The sequence below is a fragment of the Molothrus ater genome, chromosome 2 (assembly GCF_012460135.2).
Source record: "Molothrus ater isolate BHLD 08-10-18 breed brown headed cowbird chromosome 2, BPBGC_Mater_1.1, whole genome shotgun sequence".
NCBI classification, from domain to species: domain Eukaryota; kingdom Metazoa; phylum Chordata; class Aves; order Passeriformes; family Icteridae; genus Molothrus; species Molothrus ater.
In genome coordinates, this window is record NC_050479.2 from 88,468,879 (window position 1) to 88,487,744 (window position 18,866).

Consider the following 18,866-nt stretch of genomic DNA (forward strand, 5'->3'; position numbering starts at 1 on the left):
AGAAATCCACTGAATCTCCTTCAATCAGTTAATTGAGTGTTTGCTAGTTCTCATGGACTTTAGCTGCTTTTGGATGCACAATCCAGTCAGAAAAAGTTTTCTCCTTCTCAGCAGCCTAATACTTTTCTGTAATTGCTTTTTTCCTTCTTTTGGTACTTGCATGCACACTGTGCCTATTTAGTTTGTTCTTGGTTTATCCTAAGATGAGACATTCACTTTTCTACCCCACCAGTAATACACCTCTTCATTTGGAATGCCTTTTGGCAGATGAAAAGAAGAAATTATTTAATAGAAGCTACAGGGTGCTGTAGGGTAGAGAATCACCAAGGGAATTGAGGGCTGCAATTTTAGAAGGGGGCAGCTGTAAGGGAGGAGGCATCCAAGCTGTGGAGATATGGAAACAATCTCCTAGGCAATAGAGTGTAAGCACAAAATTTTAGCAGCTCAGAAGGTCATCAACTTAATTGCAACCAAGGTCATAGTGGGTGAGGGAGAGTTGTGCGTAGACTATATATTCATTTCTGTGCTTTCTGACTTCCATGCTTGAAGTTTTCTCTATTTAAAATAATCAAATAATCTTATTTTTATTCTACTAAAGGCTGTTCTGTTTTGAGTTTTGAAGCCTGGTGGTGTTTACCTGAGAGCTCACCAAGACAGTCAGATTCACTTTAAAGTACTGAATGAGTTTGGATCCTTTTATAAAACCAAATTTTGCTGTCTTCTCTTTCATCTGAGTTTATGTCTTGATCTTATTGCTGGGTTAGGTCTCTCTGCTTGTTATTTTTGCTCTCAGTTCCATCCTGTGACCACATTGTGATATAGGACAAGACAACCTTGAGTTAACAAGTAATTTACCTTGGGTGGTGTCATCAACATGGACATGGTGCTCTGTGCAGACTGTCACAGTCAGGTTGTTTCTGGAACTGGGACATAACCCCGCCCCTTTAAAGCTCATTTGGTTTTTGCCAAGTCATGGCATATCATATTGTCATATCATGTCATACTGCACTGCCATCCTGCCCTATCCTGATCTGTTCAAATTTCCTTCCAAATTCCTCTATTCCAACATCTGCTTCAATGGCTCCTTCATGTCCTTGTGTTCCTGTAAGTATTTATCTGATGCCAGTTGTGAGATTTTTTTCCCCATTCTGCCTCTTTCTTCTTGAGTTATCAAAAGCTGATGATTTTCAAAATCTGCCCTGTTTCTGTCAATTCTGCTCTACTCAGTCTAGTATTAGTCAGTACATGTCCACTTGAATATCATCATATTATCTTGTTATTTCTCCATGATGAAAGCCCTTAAACTTTCTGGCCTTTTTCTTTTTAGTTTTTGCTGTGAACTCAACCCTTCTTTCAAGTGTCCTCTGAGAGTTCTCTGCCATTGTGTCTCCATATCCAGCCTGGCTTAATATGTGCCTCTGCACAGCTTAAAATTCTATCTTTTGCTGCTGTTCAAGCCTCAGTCCATGATCTATTTCTTTCTTTTCCTATAAAAGCTGTCTTTTCTTCCAGTCTCCCTCCCTCATCCCAGCCCTTTTCACAGCATTCTTTCTCTCCCAAAGCTCTAATTGCCTCCTGTAGCTCTTTGAAGCCTCCGTGGTTATCTTGTCTAATAAAATGTCCTAGTCAAGAGCTTTGTTCTCATCTAGAAGCCATTGCCTTTTCTGACATCTACTGAAGTCTTTTTCCTGCTTTTTCACTCTTTTTTGCTCCATCTAAAGGTATTGCTTGAAGCAAAATATGCTTGCTGTATCTTCCTGTCCAGATTCTCATCCCCTGATGCCCTTCGGTGCTTTGTCTCTTATTGCTTCTGTGTTTCTCTCATAGAGACTGTGTTAGTATTAAGTAGTCATCCTTTTGTCACCTTTCTCCTCTTCCTCCTTTAAAACTCCCTTCTTCATCTTTATAGTTTCTTTTGTCGCATAGGCTATCTTTTCTATTATCTTCTTTACAGACTTGTGGGCCTCTTGGGCTGGGCTTTCTCTAGCTCAGAATATTATTTTTAATTTGTTGTTAAATGACTGTTTCTAATCTGCATGCAGGGTTCTATGTAACAATAACTCTGCCTCAGCAAATTCCACTCCTGTCAGTCTGGGGTGACAGAGAGCTCTGCATCACCATCTGCTATAATGTCTATGTATGCAGGGTTGAAAAAACAGACGTGGTGTTTCACTCTAGAGGAGGCTGCAGTCTGCTGGTGGGCTGCAAGGCTTGTGTATAGTGAGGTCATGAAGTGGTCTAGATCTTTCAGGACAAACCTGCTACAGAAAAAACCAAAAAAAAGCTCTAGCATAAACAGAAGCCTCAGAAGTTGGTATGATGCCTGATAATTGTGTGGGCGGGGCATGGGGAACATTAAGATTGTCACTGCTGATAAGTAGCACTTGGATTAATTCAGGTTCTAAATCTCCTGGGACCAAACCATGGGAGAAGTGTGAGTCTTCAGTCATCCTTACCCCCTCCCTACCAGCCTCTCAGAGCTTTCACTATCAAGGCAGTAGGATGGGAAGGCTAGGAATTGTATTTCTTCATCCTAAAAAGCGTTCAGGAGAAATAAATAAATGCAGAGAAAGGCAGACCTGAGAGAAAACTGAGAAGAGGAGGGAGAAAAATAGAAGCCTGACTGGACAAGATATCCATCTGGGTTGACAGTTGTTCCAGCTTTTATTCTTTTCTTTATTGTCATTTAATACCCTAATTTGGACTGTAGCTGTATTTTCATCTATCACAAACATGTTTTCTTGAAACACATTTTGGAGTCCCACTAGGGCCTGTAAAATGCAATGGTCAAAAAAAAATGCTGTATGAGCAGATTGTGTAACTTTCCTCTTGCATGCCATGGGGAGGTCTATAAACTTTTGTGAGCCTTTTCAAGAGGCTTAGGTGCACCTGAGGAGTAAAGCCATGTGTGCAGGTCATCTGTGTTTGTGGCTAGTGCAAGATGGTTATGACACCTTCCTCTTGTTTTTACGTCTTCCTCCAGCTCTGTGATAATCTCCTGAGTGTGCTGGTAACCTCTGAAGCATCAGAAAGACTCCATTGTGAGTCCTGGTGGAAGTGCAGAGCAAGGCCTGGGAAATAGAAAGCAAGACAGAGAGGCAATAAAAAAAATATATGAAGAAGAGCTGTGGCAGGAGATTGCAGGAAGAGTGATAGGGGAGTTGCTGGGCAGCAGCAGTGCAGAAAGGCAGATTTTTTTTCCAAGGTGTTCTCTATATTCTTTGTTTATGTTTTTATTTGCAGATCTGAAAACAGGGAAAAGATTATGAGTAAAGCCAGAATTTTACTTTTCTTTAGGTTCAGCTGTGCCAGCTGGAAAAAGTGGACAAACTGTTGAGTCTACAAGTTCTTCTGAGAGTGAAATAGAAGCAAATTGAAATCTCAGAGCAAATACAAGTTGAGACTAGCTGCTTGAATTTAACTAAGGTAGTGCCAGTGAGGCTGGAGGCTGTGACAGAGATTATTGGTACCTTGTGAAATAGCAAGGATTGTTAATAATTTCCAGAGAGCTGACAAAGCACTTTCACCTCCAAGAGGAAAGAGGTTGATTTATAAGCTCAGTAGCATGGCAAGATTAGTGTTCAGGACACAGGAACTATTGTGAAATAAATCCAGTATCTCCAAAGATTGCATATATTTTGTCAAGCACTGAAATGACAAATTTCAGTTCTCTTTGTTTCCTTGTTAGACAATATCTGGGTACGGAGACTAGAGGCAGTGACTCTGTTTGATGAGAAGTGGGAATTAGTTGAGTTTGGGGTTCTTAGCTGCAGATGAGCCAGGTCTTCCCTAATGAATAGGTGCCACCATGCACACAGTGATTGCTCAGGATCAGCTGCATAGTTGCAGCATTGCCATGCACTGGCTGAGGTTTGTTACACTGTGGGAAGCATGAGTGGGGGCTCAGGGGGTTTGTAGGATGTCTTCCTAGTGAGGATAGTAGAGGTTTCTTCTTCAAGTAGTATCTGGAGTCACTTGGTTGGCCTTGGGGTCCTTCGTGCTTTTATTGATGAGGTGAGTGAGGCTGGGGCCAGTTAGGAAGCTGAGAGGGAAAAAAAAACTTTTCCCAGTTCTTGGAAAAAGCCTTTCAGGGCAGAATTGTCCTATTTTGAGCTATTATTATGTCGTTGTTTCCTATGGAAATTCCACAACAGTATCATGCAAGACAGGCAGTAGAGTTTGATTAGCTGGCAGTAGAGGGTTCATTTTTATACTGCAGCAATTTCTAATGTGCCATTCTTGTGCCTCTTGAAAAACAAGAGCTGGAGGAGTGCACTTTTGGCTAAAGGTTCTCATTTGTTTTCTGCAGTGGCTCTGATGAGTGTTCTCCTCCAGTACATATAATAGTGGCTGAAGATCTGGTGCTGTATTACAGCTTTGATGTTTGCTGGGCTATACTGTGTTCAGTTTTTAGGCTTCCTATAACATGATGTACCTTATATTTTAGACATTTTTTTTATATTTTATACTATATAGATTGTACTATGCATAATTTTTTTATATAAGCCATAATGACAATGTTCTTCCAAAAGCATCTCAATAGGTTGGGAGCAATTAATAACTTTTTGATGGTAACCTGTAAGGGCAACCAAATGTTTTTCTCTGATTTCCTAGACACAGTCACTTAGAAACTCTTCTTTAAGGTGATTCATTTCAAGTTTTGTCCTGCCTATGGGACACAGTCTTTCTCCAGAAGACAGTGCTTGTTGACAGTAAAGTGAGTGCTGGTGAGAATGAAACAGGAGAGCCTGTAAATTTTGAGGCAGCACTAATATTGCTTTTGTAAATATTCAGTACATTCAGTGCTTGCCTGGCCTGATACCAGTTGTAGATTGCACACGCTAACCTTATCCATGTGGATATTACTGCTAATGGATATCTATATCTAAGCAGGAGCATGGAGGAGGTGGTTTGTGCAAGAAATTAAGTGTGTCCTCCTCATGGAGACTCTTTCTACCTTCCTCTCTCGAGGACCATGCAGACTAAAAAAAAAAAAAGCAAAAGAAGAAATGTTTTACAAGAGTCTGCAAAATGAAATAATGAGACCACTGTTCTGGGCCCAAAAAGGGGTGTTTTGCCCTTCTCTCTACCCCATCCTGCCTGCAAATCTCTTACTCAGTATGAGTAGCTTGGCATATGAGGTCTTTTTTCTTGTATACAGTTTCTGGGACCTTGAACTCTCTGCTCCTCCCTAATTAAAATGGCCCCCAGAAGAAATATGGTTCCAGGCAGCACTCTGACAGTACTGGGAGGTGTCTCTAGTCCAAGTTGCTTTAACATGCTTCTCATTCCTGTTGCTGGCTGGTAGCTCATTGGTGTTGGCTGAGCTTGTTGCTTGTCTCCCTGGCTGAGAAACAAGTGGCAGAGTGGAGAGGAGAAGGTGTTGAATGCTCTACTCTGTGGAAAAGTGAGCATCAAGAAGAATTAAATTTCTGCATACACCTATAATTGAGTACCCACAGAGCAGTTTGGTGATGTGCTTTGAAGTGCAAAGTATTCCCCATAAGAACACCTGGGAAGGCTGACATTAGACTGTAATGTTCAGCAGTTTACAGGGATGTCTGACTTTTCCATTAGGGCTTGCTGCTGTGAATTGTATGCTTAGAAAAATGGTCTTGGGACACTGAGAAAACACCCATCTCGTTCCATCTCACCATAGCTGCTGGCTTCTTTATGGTTGTTGTTCAGTCTTTAGGGCACCTGGTGTCTGGGGAGAAAATGAGGAAGCCCACTGACCTTTGTTCTCATTGCAAACAGAGTGCGTGGGATGGGGAGCTGTGAAAGAAGAGATATCCTGGATAATAATTTCTGCTTCCTACTCTCTGCTTTCTGTCTGTGTGCTCGTAGCTCTGTCACACCACCTCCTTCCCCCTGCCCCCTCCCTCTCCTTCAGGAGTTCCCCTCTTGCTCACACCTGATATTCAATCCCAGCAGAGTTATTGCCTTTTGCTGAGATCAGACACGGCACTGGGGAATCATGTGGCTGAGGAAGGTTGCTATAAATATAGTTGAACCCTTTGGGCAGGAAGGGAAGAAAGTGAGAGAGGCACAAGGAGGAGGAGGAGGGGCAGAGTGAAAGAGAGTGCAGGAACAGGACAAGGTGGAGTGGTCTGAGGAGAGAGAGAAAGGAAGGATCAGCAGAGAATGCGGAGGCCATGCTCTCTGCCAGAACATGAGGTGCTTCTAGGTAAGGCCCAGAGCAGCAACTCAGTTACAGAGGAGCATGAGGAGGAGTGGAGGAATGGAGAGCTCAGAGAGCAAGACAGAGGATCCCAGCTGGAAGCCAGCTTTGTGGGGGGGCACACCGCAGTACGACTATGTCTGCTTTGAGAAATGCACCCGGTACGGGATTCCCCTGGAGGCAGGACACGAGGCCGGGCCCACAGGGGACAACCTGCGCTCCCCGGAGAACTCCCTCAGCTACCCACAGGTAGGGCTGGACAACGGGATGGTTTGTGGCAGCACAGGTCTCCCTGGGATCACACAGGCTCTGGGGCTCTCAGAGCACACATCCCTGTCCATCCCCAGTGCCACCAGCTCTCCCCCTCGCTTGCTGACTCCAGGTCGGGCTTTGACGTTCATGGCCATACTTGCACCAAGGATCCCACCAGTAATTCAAGTCAGAGGTTCTTGTCACCTGCCACGGATGCAACGAGACTTGGAATGGGCAAGCTGGGATGGGGAAAATTAACCAGAGCATTAGTGTGTTTGTAACAGCAAAGAGAAGCTGCAGCTGCCTTCAGCTGTGTAGTGATGTTGAATAAAGCACAGGAGTGAGTAAAACCAAAGAGAGCAGTAATGTATGTATATGGGTATCTGTACAGCTGCGTAGATGAAGTAAAGCTCTCTTATGACTTTTCTCTGACCATAAAGCCCTTCATGGTCATAGATCCTTACATGTATATTGGTATATTTTGATAACTTAGTTCAACTGTAAATGAGGGGTTTTCTAACCCTGAAACCTGACCTGACTCTTGCTCTGGTTTGTACAAGCACTAGCTCAGAAAAATATCTGGGACATAAGATGTACTCTGGTTATGGCTTTTTGTTCATTATGCTCTGTATGTCCCTTACCTCTTCTTTTGGGACAGCCTCCTGCAAAGGGGAGGGTTTACAGCAGAGTCCTGGTGTCTTATTTCCTACCACTCTGTTCTGATTAAGATGATCTAAAACAGCTTTGGTGCAATGAAGGATCCAGTCAAATTATGAGGAAGAGAGCATGCGAATGTGAAATTCCTGAAGTGGATGTTTCTCCTTAAATGAATACAAATCCTCTTACATGGATGGCGAGTGATTGGAGAATGAATGAGATTGCATTAATTGTCTCCTAAAGACTTATGTGATTTAATGATAGGAAAACAGGCACATTTGCCACCAAGATCTTTTCCAGTAGATAAGCATCCCAGTGAGGATAGTTATGTGTCACATATTGCCAAAGATGAGAGAATCAGTTCCATGGCCATGTTCAGGAATTTCTCTTCTGAAACTGCCTACAGCATCTGAGAGTTTGCATGTCTCCTCCACTAAAGTCTTCCCAAACCACTCCACTGGCTTACTTGAAGCAGCAGCCCAGATGGACAGAGGTCTGACTGGAGCAGTTTAGGCTTTATTTACACCAACACAAGACAGAGCTTTGGCTGCAGCAGCCACACTAAGAGGGTGAGCAGGGGGAGTGGGATGGGGTGGAGAGGTGTGTGTGCCCACCTTAGGCTGAGCTCCACTGGGGTCATGCCTGCCCCATGGGGTGCAAATGGGGCTGGAGAGCTGAGGTGGGTGAAGGAAATGCACCTTAGTGTGTGTGCCATGAACCAGGAGTGAGCTGGGGTGTGTGGAGTTGCTGGATGCAAACCCTTTCTCCAGTAAAGCCCATCCATGCCCAGAAACATCCCAGCTCACACAGATCCAGCAGATATGTCCAGTCCCACACACCTAAAACCACTCTCCAGTAGGCACAGATGACCCTGTGAGGCAACACCACCAGCTCTGTGCTCTTGCTCCCTGACACCAGAGTGTCTCTGTGCTCAGTTCCAGAGGCCTGATGGTCAGTGCATGTAGATAGATGATCTCACATACAAACAAGAAGGCCATCAAACCCATTCGCATGCATATCTTCAGGCAGAAACATCCCCATGCAAGCATGCATTCATGAAGGCAGTTTGTAATCTAAAAACCAGACAGCTGTATTTACAGTTTCCTGAAAAATATGTTCTAGAAATATTTTATATAAGCAGTCATGTACACGTGTGCATGTACATTTATCATGGAACTTTGCGTGCAAACATATTCTAGCTAAGCCAGGTTTGCTGTGGATGTGTATATTTTGCTGGTCATTCATGCACATGCAAATAAATTATAAATATGCACGAGTACTTTGTACAAACATGCACACTTATTATCATGTAATTAGCATGAAAAACGACCCCTTGCACAAGTTTTCATACATTTCCACACAGAGTAAGCATTAAGATTTCTTTCCCCACTGTCATATGAAAAAACATTTGACAGAGATTTTGATTCTGTTGAGCTCTTTTTTTGCTACCTGTTGCCTTCTGTTGGACATGTGATTTGGTTTGGCTTACACAGGCCCCAAAATAGTGAAATCTTGGTCCTTGGCCTTGGACCTTCAGATAACTGATAGTCAAAAACCATATAGTGGTTAATAGATAATAACATAATAGTAGTAGGATGATGATAATAATAATAATGATTTTGGACAATTAATATAAGAGACAGTAGACATATAACAGATGATGTAATATACCTTGTTAAAAATATACATTATCCTACACTGTAGGATTTTGTATTGTTTTATTTCTGCATGAGAAAGCAATTACAGCTGGTGAAGTATTTAATAGCTGTGCCATTTGTGACTATAGAAAGGGTGTTCCTGGCAGAGAGCTCACTCAGCAACACACAGATGGGGGTAGTGGGAGGGATGTGCAGTAAGAAATCAGGCAATGCAGTAATACAGAATAACAGGCTTACAGAGAGAGGTAGGTGGGAGGGCCTCTGGAGCTCTCCAGCCCAAGCCCCTACCCACAGCAGGGCTGACTCCAAAGGTAGGTCACATTGTCCAAAGCCTTTTCCAGGCATGTTCTGAACATCTGCAACACTGAAGATTCCCCAGCCCCACTGAGCACCTGCTCCTGTGCTGAACTACCCACAAGTGGGGCTGGATGGGGAAATGTTCCTTTGCAGGGGCTTTCCTTTCTTGCAAGCTGTGCTTTTTCCCTTTTTGTCTATCTCTGTGCCCGATATCTTGCTCTGATATTTACCTCCAACACCTCTCTCCCTTTAGGTAGTGGCACTGCTGTTAGATTTCCCCTTAGCCACCTTTTCTTAAGGAACAACTACTAATTTTTTGCTGTCCCCTGTCCCTTACATGTGCCTCATTTGCTTTGTGTCTAAGCAGTGGACTGAGATGTTTTACATTTATCTTTATATATGTGCTGCATTTTGGGAGGTTTCACCTTTGAGGTCAGACACGGCTTCTCCTTGGTGATGCATCAGGAAAAAATCACCTAAGGAAGATAATTTTAGGAATAGCAGGATGGCTACAAGGCAGGAGTGAGAGGGAAAGGAAGTTCAGGCTAAGGCTGCCTCAGTGGCTGGGAGCAGCAGATCATAAACAGGATACACTGGCAGAGCTGGGAAAGGGATTTCAGGACTGGAGTATTCAATACATTGTTCAGTCTGAATGGCATGGGAAATAGCTTGGGCTTTGGACTGTGTGAGGAGGGCAGTTTCATACATGTGCTGATCCCTTTGAAAATAGCTCCCAGAAAAGTCTTGAGATTGTGATGTATTTTTTCCCCTGAGATTCTGTGCAGTTTTTCCTCTGTTACTCAAACAATGAAATTTCCCCAGTTTTCAGAAAGATAAAAGATCATTTGCATAGATAAGTGCTTCATCTCTGAAAACAAACTTTGCCTTGTTTTGCTTTCTCCTTGGATGGTTTGGTTGTGGTTTATTTTTTGGGGTTGTTTTGTTTTGGTTGGTTTGTTTGGTTTTTGTTTGGTTGTTTGGGGGTTTTTTTGGGGGGGGAGTGTATATTCCTCCCATCTATCCTGAGTGGTGTTTATACCTTCAGCTGGCTTTGCACCATTTTGGTGGTCTCCCTCAGCATTTAGCCAAGTAGGCATGATAGCACCTTTTCTGGTTCAACCCTTAGGTGGTAATTGAGAACTTATAAAATTGTCTTCATTTTTTCTGGTGCTCAGAAACCCTGTGTTCCTCGTGCTAGAGAGTCAGAGTTGTACTGTGTTATATTTTTAGTTTTACATCTTCTAGTGGGTGGATATTTCTTGCCTAACCCAATTTTGCTGTGAGGTCATCCTCTGATTTCTGGATTATTTCTCTGTCCCACAGTCTCCTATCATTTTAGATACTCCCAGAATCCTGGAGAAGCAAAGCACATCTGTGAAGCATTCTTTAAATGTATTGAGACTACCTGGTTTGCCAGGACAGCAGTTTCTTTTTTATGTCTGTGGACTAACTCCTTTTTTTCCCATATCCCAAATGCACCATTTTACAGCCAGGCAGAAGCAGTGAACTAAGATACCATATGAGGACTTTCAGCATTCATACTATTTTACTGTCATGCTGTTCCATCTGACAGATGGAAGATTCTAATTTGAATCTCATACTTGACATGGGTTTGAGTTGTATTTGACATAAACCCATCTCTCATGACCATTTAACAGCAATGAAACACTGGCTGAGGTGATGTGAAGATGCATTTGTCTAAAATCTGCTAGTATTTGGCATTTCTGTCTGAAAGACACAGTAAAAGAAAAAATGAGCAGTTTGCTAGGCAGGATTGCATTCTGTATGTGGCAGCCACCCTGTAGATGAAATTCTTCAGCCTGATGTTTCACTGTCCTGTCTGTTTTAAGGGGGTCAGAGCATGGCCATTATTCCCTGCAAAGAGTCTGCTTAATTTACGTAGAATATGTTGGTAATCATGGTTAATAATTGCATTAAATTTGTGTAGCATCCAATACCGTGATGAATGGAAGAACACTTTCAGCTGTTCAGACAGGATCAATCTGTTTAAGAGGCAGCAGGTGAGCCATCTTTAGAACAGGATGATTTAAAAAAGCATGGATAGGGGTTCTGTGAAGAAAAAAATAATCCACTAGGATTTCCAAAGGGAGCTATGACACATGGTTCAAGTGTCTCTTGAGGAATTTGTGCAAATAAATAAAATACTTAGGGCCTTCAGTCATATTTGTTATGTTCAAATACTAGTTGGTAGAGCACTGAAGCAAGTGCTCAGAGAAGCTGGGTAATTTCTACTCCTGTAGTTGTTTAGGAGTTGCCTGGATAAGGTCTTGAGCAGCCTAATCTGGCTTACCTGGCTTTGGAGTTTGCAGGCTGTGGGCAGAGGCTTGGACTAGAGGTGCCTTCTAGTGTAAATCTTTCAGTGAGTCTCTGTATCTATTTTATCTCAAGGGAACAGGAACATCAATTTTGTTACCCTGAAAGGAGGAGGCAAGAACTGTCAAATAGAAGTGTCTCCTAAGAGTGTGGTAGTGCTTTATCTCTGTCATATGTCCTGTCATTCTCCAGCTTAAGTGTCTGATTTTGCTGACCAAGACATGGCTCATTCTCCTCCTGCCTCTCAGAAAATCTTAGAGAAGCAGATGTTGTGCTGGGGAGGGAGCAAAGGGTCACCTTGTCACAGGTGGGAAGTGCATCAGGTGGTGACCTGGTCCAGAGTAAAGCCAACCCTGGTTCACTGAAGGACGTGCAAGGAGAAGCAGCTTATTCTCTGCTTCTCAAATGCACACCTTCCCCACCTATACTCTGAAAGAGTGAGGTGGGATAGCTGCTCTTCAGGGAATTTGGTAAACACAAGGCACGGTCAGGGTTCTTCAAGCTCCCTTAAGATGTTGACGAGACAGCACAACTGCCCAGTTTACTGTAGACCTGTGTAAGTGTCCTTAGTGAGCACCTGCAGCTGATTGTGAACTGCATAAAACCAACTGCTTTTCAAGTTTAGTATCTGAAGAAACAGACTAGCTTAAGCAAATAGGAATTTCAGAGGAATTGGAGATACAGGAGCACTTAAAATGCTGATTTGGGTAAATAATGGTTGGAGGTGTGCAGCAGCTTGTGATATTTTTGACATGATGCTGCTTCTTTTCCTCCACAAGCAGCACCAGTGGCTGTGTGCCCTGTTAAGCATTCCTTGGCAGCAGGAGGAACAGATGCAGGACATTCCTGCAGCCTGTTTGAGAGTGTAATGCCTCTCAAAACCTTCAGAGATGTTTTACAGTGCTGCTGAAATCTATGAGACAGCCCTGAGGATGGCGGCCTCATGTGAACTACTTTGACCTTCTTTTGTACCTCCAGAAAGCTGTCTCTTAATGCTCAAATGCTGTCTCTTAATGTTCAATCTCTCAGCCATCTTTTCCCCCAGGACATTAGAAAATAATGAATATTCTGTGACCATATCTTGTACTCCCAAAAAGGGGGTGAAAAGGTTTTGGAGAGATTGGAAAGAAGAAACTAGAAAGAAAAAGAAGAAAAAATAAATGGGCTGCATCTGTCTGAGAGTTTCTATGTCTCAGTCTCCCTGCTTGGTACACGTGGGTCTGTACCTCAGGCTGTTGGTAGATCTGGCTTGTCATCCTTAATGCTATTTATGAAGGAGCATTTGCCTTGCCTTTTCCTGGTGATCCCTCTTGTTTTCTGCTCCTCTAGCTGTATGGCCGATACACAGACCGGATAACAGATAACATTTCAGACAAGGAAGCAGCAAAGCTACTGAAGAAACAGGCCCAAAGGAACAATGGAAGACCCGTGAAACGTGACAGTCAAGTACAGATCAAAGAAGAGCACTATTCCAAATGTCAAGGTAGGGACAATTCATGTTTCATTACCTATTACCAGATATTGGGTAGGCCAGCAAGAGAGATGGGATTTAAACAATTATGACTGGGGAGAAGCAGAGAGGGAAGGGAAAGGAATCGAATCTCATTGGGTTGAAAAACCTTTTCTACATGAGCTTTCATCCTAGAAAAGATGTTTGGAATATAAAAAAGCAATCCCAAGTAAATAATTTTTTTCATAACAGAGCTCTGTAATGGGAGGAAAAGGACTTTCTTGTATTAGACTTTTGCTGCCAGTGTACAAGATGTTAAATTCCACCCTGTGTGTCCTGTACATACCCCCCCCTCCTTTTTTTAAAATGTTTTTTAAACTACATTAGATGTTACAGAACTGTGTGAGAGAGGGATGGGTATCAGTCCTTCAACCTGAAGCCCACGATGCCTCCAAATTAATCCTTGTTTTAGTCAGTTCTCGGCACAGGAGAGACAGACACAGCTTCATCTATGTTCACTCAGTTTTTCTGGTTCACTCTTCCCTCCACAGACTGTGCTAAACGCATCCAGAAATATGTCACCAAGAAGCTTGGAGAGGACTGGATTTTCTTGGTTCTGTTGGGTCTGGTCATGGCGTTGGTGAGCTGGGGAGTGGATTATGCCAGTGCAAAGACCGTACAGGGTGGGTCCCATTCAGGTGTTGCAAAAACAGCCAGTAAAGGATAGGAATGTGTTACAAAGCCCAGTGACCAGTGTTGCTCCTCCTTTGGCATCATTGTCCCATCCTCAACCCTCCCTGCTTGGGAAGTTTGAAATTCTGGCAACGTAGTAAAGGGTGGCGAGGGAGACGGTTCTTTAAAGGGATGGTAGGGCAAATTTTGGAAGTAAGTGGGCAGAAACAAGAGATGTGTATGATGAGTCAAAGACAAACAATTATTTTTAATCCCTTTTCTTTCTGCTCCGAAAGAAAAGGGAGCACAGGGAGGTGTTACTGTGGCCTTTCCTGTTCTACTGCTAACCTTTCTCCCCAAGAATATTAGGAACATGGGTGATGGGCGGAGGGGGCTCTTAGATGCCCTCCTGGCACTTTTTCTGCTTTTTACCTTGATTTTGTTCTTTCCAATTTTTACTTATACAGTGCCCTAATTTTTTTTTTTCCATCTGGGCATATAGTGCCCTCTCCTTTTGCCCTTTTCACAAAGATCTCCTATTCCCTGTCTTATATACCTTCCCTGCATTTTTCCTGTGGTCTGACTCCCTTTGCCATCAACAAAAATTACAAGATCTTTCAGCCCCCATCTCAGTGTGCACATACAAACACCTCACCCCCTGCAACATCCTGTTAACTGCACTGTTCCTTTGTCCTTACTCTCATGTTCCAGTCCTGACTGGCCCACACATACTCCAACCTTTTCCTCTTGGCTGCTGCAATTCCTCAAAGCTCCCAACATTTCTTCAGCCTGGTGTTCCTCCCTCCAGAGCTTCCCCATCTACCAGGTGACTGGTATAATCTACTCTGAGGGTTCCTGTTCTTTAAACTCCCTGCAGCTGAGTCCTTTGGGGTTCTTCTTCCTTTTCCCCTGCCAAGTCTCAGCCTCTGCTGAGCCTGTGTGGGGAGCCAGCTCAGGCAGAGAAGATGCAATTGCAGAGGAGCTGCAGTTCAATTTGGATTCTCAGCAGCTCAAGTTGTTGTACCTGGCTGAGCAATGGTAACACTGCTGTTCTAATAGCTGCTGGCACAGCTTCCATTCTGCTGCTCTAGAAGGGAAATCACAATCAGAGCTTATAAACTAGTTTTTTATGAAGGAATGGTTAGTGGACCGTGTTATTGTCCTTCAGAACCCGCACAAGACCCTCAGACTGCCAAATGAAGGCACTGCACAGTGATTTGTTCTCACAGCTGTATGTAACATGCTTCTTTTTATGCCACACTTGTGCACAGGTATTAATAGTATTTTCTATCCATCTCTGAAGAATGCCTGCTTTATTGGGGAACTCATACTCAAAATAAGGCTTGTCTTAGAAAAGGATATGAGGGTACCATTTCTGATGGAGCTTTAGCATGGGCACATTTAGCAAGTGTGTGATTCTCTGATGTCCACCAGCCTGTTTGGAGCAGCTGTGGGTACTGATGGGTTCTCTGTTTGTGTGTTGCAGCCTACAAGTGGATTTATGGAGCACTGCACCCCAATGTCCCCCTGCAGTATGCCGTGTGGGTGGCTGTCCCGCTCGGCCTGATCCTGTTTGCAGCCAGCTTCTGCCACTTCGTGTCTCCACAGGCTGTTGGTGAGGGCAGAAGGCAGGGAAAGATCTGTTTCTGTCTGTCTCATTTTTCTTGTTCCATTTGTCAATGGGTTTTGTTCATCCCTGGCTCTGCTGTTGATTTCAGGGTCTGGGATCCCAGAGCTCAAGACCATTATGAGGGGAGTGGTCCTCAAGGAGTATCTCACTCTCAAAGCTTTTGTGGCCAAAGTTGTGGCCCTCACAGCTGGGCTTGGAAGTGGCATGCCTGTGGGGAAAGAGGTAAATATTGCTGATTGTGTGTGCAGCAGTGACCATGGTCTGGAAGGTGGGAGTTGTCTGTGAAAGAAGAATCTATAAATGTTTTCTTACTTTCACCACCATTCCTCTTCTCAAAGCTCTGCTCTTTCCAGCACCTATTTTTCACTGGCCATTTTCCTTCCACTTTCAAAGACATGATATAGGAAACATCAAAGAACACAAGTCAGGTAGTCTTTGTGAGGGAAAAAATTAAATGGAGATAAGAGAACTAAGGAAGATTGGAGAGTCTAAAGCACAAATCTTATGAGGATTGGCTGGGGGAAATGAGGTTGCTTAATCTGGAGGAAAGGAGCCTCAGGGGAGACCTGTAGCCAGGTGGGAACCAGTCAGTTCTCCTAGGTAACCAGTGACAAGACCAGAGGAAATGGCTTCAAGTTGCACCAGGCAAGGTTAAGATCGGGTATTAGGAAAAAATTCTTCAATGAGATGGTGGTCAGGCATTGAAAAGGCAAGTGATGGAATAAATATCCCAGGAAGAGTTCAAAAGGTGTTCAACTGGCTGTGGCAGTCAGGGACATGATTTAGTGGTGAACACAGTGATGCTGCATTAAAGGTTTGATTCAATAACTGGCTGCACTCATTTCCAACCTTGATGGTTGTATTACTGGCTGAGATGGCAGAGAAGCTATGAGGCCTGCAGTAGCTAAATGGTTGTCAGTTAGCAAAGGGCAACCCTCTCTGATTTTCTCCTCCTCTTCTCTTGCAGGGTCCTTTTGTACATATTGCCAGTATCTGTGCTGTGGTACTCAGCAAGTTCATGTCGATCTTCTGTGGGGTGTATGAGGTAAGGCACATATCTCTGCATACAGTTCTTCCACAGGCTGAGCTCCTGACACACCCAGGGTAGTATGGGTAGGCCATGGAAGACAGAGGAAATGCATAGATTGAAGTTTACTCTACTGCTTAGAGCAGTAAAATACAGGCTGAACAAAAGTAGTGCAAGGCCAGACATACAGGCCAAATAACTGTGCAGGACCACCAATGTTACCCAGAAATTACACAGAGACTGGTTAGGAGTATGTGTTTGACAAGTTTTCAATCTTGTGACTGATGCCTTTGCACTGTGATCATTGACTGTATAAAAAAGTAGCTGCAGACAAAGATCAATTTGTCTTTAAGCCAAATTTATACAGCATTGCTAATTATAGACACTGACACTGTCTCTGTGCTTCTGCTATCGCCAAACAGCCTCTGCAGGCTGATCACCATATTGACTAGTTGTATTAAAAAAAATCTATTAACTGCACATATGGATAAATGTAGAAACTCCTTTATGTGCAGGCTCTTAGCAGAAAGTGACTGTGTAATACAGCTGGAGGTGCTGTTCTCCTTGAGTAGGTCCTGTCTGTGCACAAGGAGCAGATGTCACTGCTGGAGACCAGCTGACAGTACTAAAGACTGCACTAAAGTGTGTAGAGCCTGCTATTTGTAATAGCAGTGGCTGACTGTGCTGCTGGCTGTTGCTTCTTTTCATTGTTCTGGGTCCTAACCCCGTGGCTTTGCTCCCTCTAACCCCAGCATGCCCGTCTCTGGCTGCACTCCCTGTTCCAGAATGCGCATAGGCAGCTCGACCTCCTGGTGCCGGCTTGCGCAGTTGGAGTCGGATGTTGCTTCAAGGCTCCTCTTGGAGGCAAGTGTCTTCCTATATGTGACATTTCATGTACAGTTCCTTTGACCTCTTGCTGTGAGACTTCCTGCTCTCATGAAAGGTTCTCCACAGATACCTCTCCACTGCAGCAACACGAGTTCTTGTTTTTCACACATAACTGGTGGCAGCGAAAGGAAGGGAAGGTTACAGGAAAAGGGACACCTATTTAAGTGCTGATTTATAATGATGCAGCTTGTTCAGTCCCTGCCAGCCATTAACACTGCTCCACCTGAAGAGTACCAAGGGCAATCCAGAAAGTCAATAAGGATCGAGTAGAGAACAGAAGTAAAAAATAAAAGCCAACCTTGCAAGAAGCAACAGGCACAACTTGCAACGAGGGAAATTTTGACTCTGTTAAAGGAAATTATGTTATTTTCTCACAAAGATGGTCCAGCACTGGCATAGATGTTCAGAGTATCCAGGGAAATTCCACCCTTGGAAATGTGCAAGACTCACCCAGACAAGAACCTGACCTAGCCTTGGAATGAACAGAACTAACAGCTCTCTGAGCAGGGATACAACTCCAGTGGTCCCTTCACAACTTTCCATGATCCCACTTGGAGGAAAAATTTGGAAATTTATGTCTCCCCCATGCATTTGTACTACTCTTCTGATTCACTGAATTTCTTTAAACAGAAGCACAGGTACAGAGGCCTCTTCCTAAAGCAGTGGAAACATATCAATAAATAATTTGTCTTTCATTTCACTTGCCCCTCTTCCCATGTGCTGCCCTGAACCTCTTTGCATGGTTATTGTGCCCAGAAGTATAAGGAGTTTTTAAATGCTATGGTTTTTTCGAAGATGGCTTTAGTTCTTCCATACACTACTTTCCTGTTAGTCTTCAAATGGATGAGTTAGCTGACAAATGCAACATGGTCTTGCATCAGCAGTAATACTGATCTTTACTCTGGCTGGCTATTAAAACAAAAAAAAAAAAAATCAAGGAAGGAACATTGTTTGTCTAGCTACAGATCAGAAGTTCTTCAGTTGATAACTTGAGAAAAGATGCCAGAAAGAAAATCAGGCTAAGCAAGAGAGAGGCTGAGAACTGTGCATATGTGGGCAGTCCAGCAAGATGTAGACAGCCTGAGCTGAAGCCTGAGGCTTCAAGGCAAAATTTGTCAGTCTGCCAAAAGTCTTGAGAGAAAGCAGTTTCAGAACCAAGGATCAGACCTCAGTCAGGTGGAACCACTGGAAGTATACAGGAGAATGGTATCTGTCTTAACAGTAAAAAAATAAAGCAAAAAAAACCCAACCCCCAAAAAAATCTCTGCAGAAGTCTAGAATTCCTGTTTCTTTCTTTGTACCTGGAATTAACATAATCTCAGAGACTCCAGAATGCATCATACCTAGGTGACTGGGAGGTGCTAGAGAAGAAAACAGAAGGCTAAACAGGGACTGATCTAACTGCTGCCTTTGGTAGATAAAGGAGATGTCAGACAAAATAGCCAAAGTCTTCTCAGAGGACAGTGAAAGGACAAAGAGACAGCAGGCACAACTTGCAACAAGAGAAATTTCACCTACACATGAAAAGAACTTCTCCCCTTATCCCAAAGGTGGTTCAGGGTGGCACAGGCGTCAAGAGATGCTGGGGAATCGCTGCCCTTGAAGGTGTTCAGGGCTACCCGAGCAGCCTCATCCTGAGCACCCTGATCCCATTACCGTTGATCTAACCTTGCAGTTAGCCCAGTTCTGAACAGAGACATTGAGAGGCATTCAGAAACACAGGATTAAAACTTGCTGTGAGTCTGTGATAACATTGTATTATGGGAACAAACAAAAAGTTATCATGGTTTCTGTAGCTCTAGTTCCTCTTTTGGATTTAC

The 18,866-nt window shown here is 43.5% G+C and overlaps 1 protein-coding gene across 2 annotated transcripts in view; it reads left to right on the forward strand.

Moving 5' to 3' along the window:
* Positions 1–18,866, forward strand: part of CLCN1 (chloride voltage-gated channel 1) — a 56,057-nt gene that overhangs the window by 14,177 nt on the left and 23,014 nt on the right. Inside the window, exons 1-6 of one of the 2 annotated variants that reach the window (XM_036406307.2) lie at positions 6,117–6,430; positions 12,709–12,862; positions 13,381–13,512; positions 14,988–15,116; positions 15,220–15,353; positions 16,099–16,176. In XM_036406307.2, coding sequence (XP_036262200.1) covers positions 6,224–6,430; positions 12,709–12,862; positions 13,381–13,512; positions 14,988–15,116; positions 15,220–15,353; positions 16,099–16,176 — 834 coding nt within the window. In that variant the 5' untranslated portion in view covers positions 6,117–6,223. Of the gene's footprint in view, positions 1–6,116; positions 6,431–12,708; positions 12,863–13,380; positions 13,513–14,987; positions 15,117–15,219; positions 15,354–16,098; positions 16,177–18,866 lie in introns of those variants that run through there. The other variant, XM_036406313.1, reaches the window with a different exon arrangement.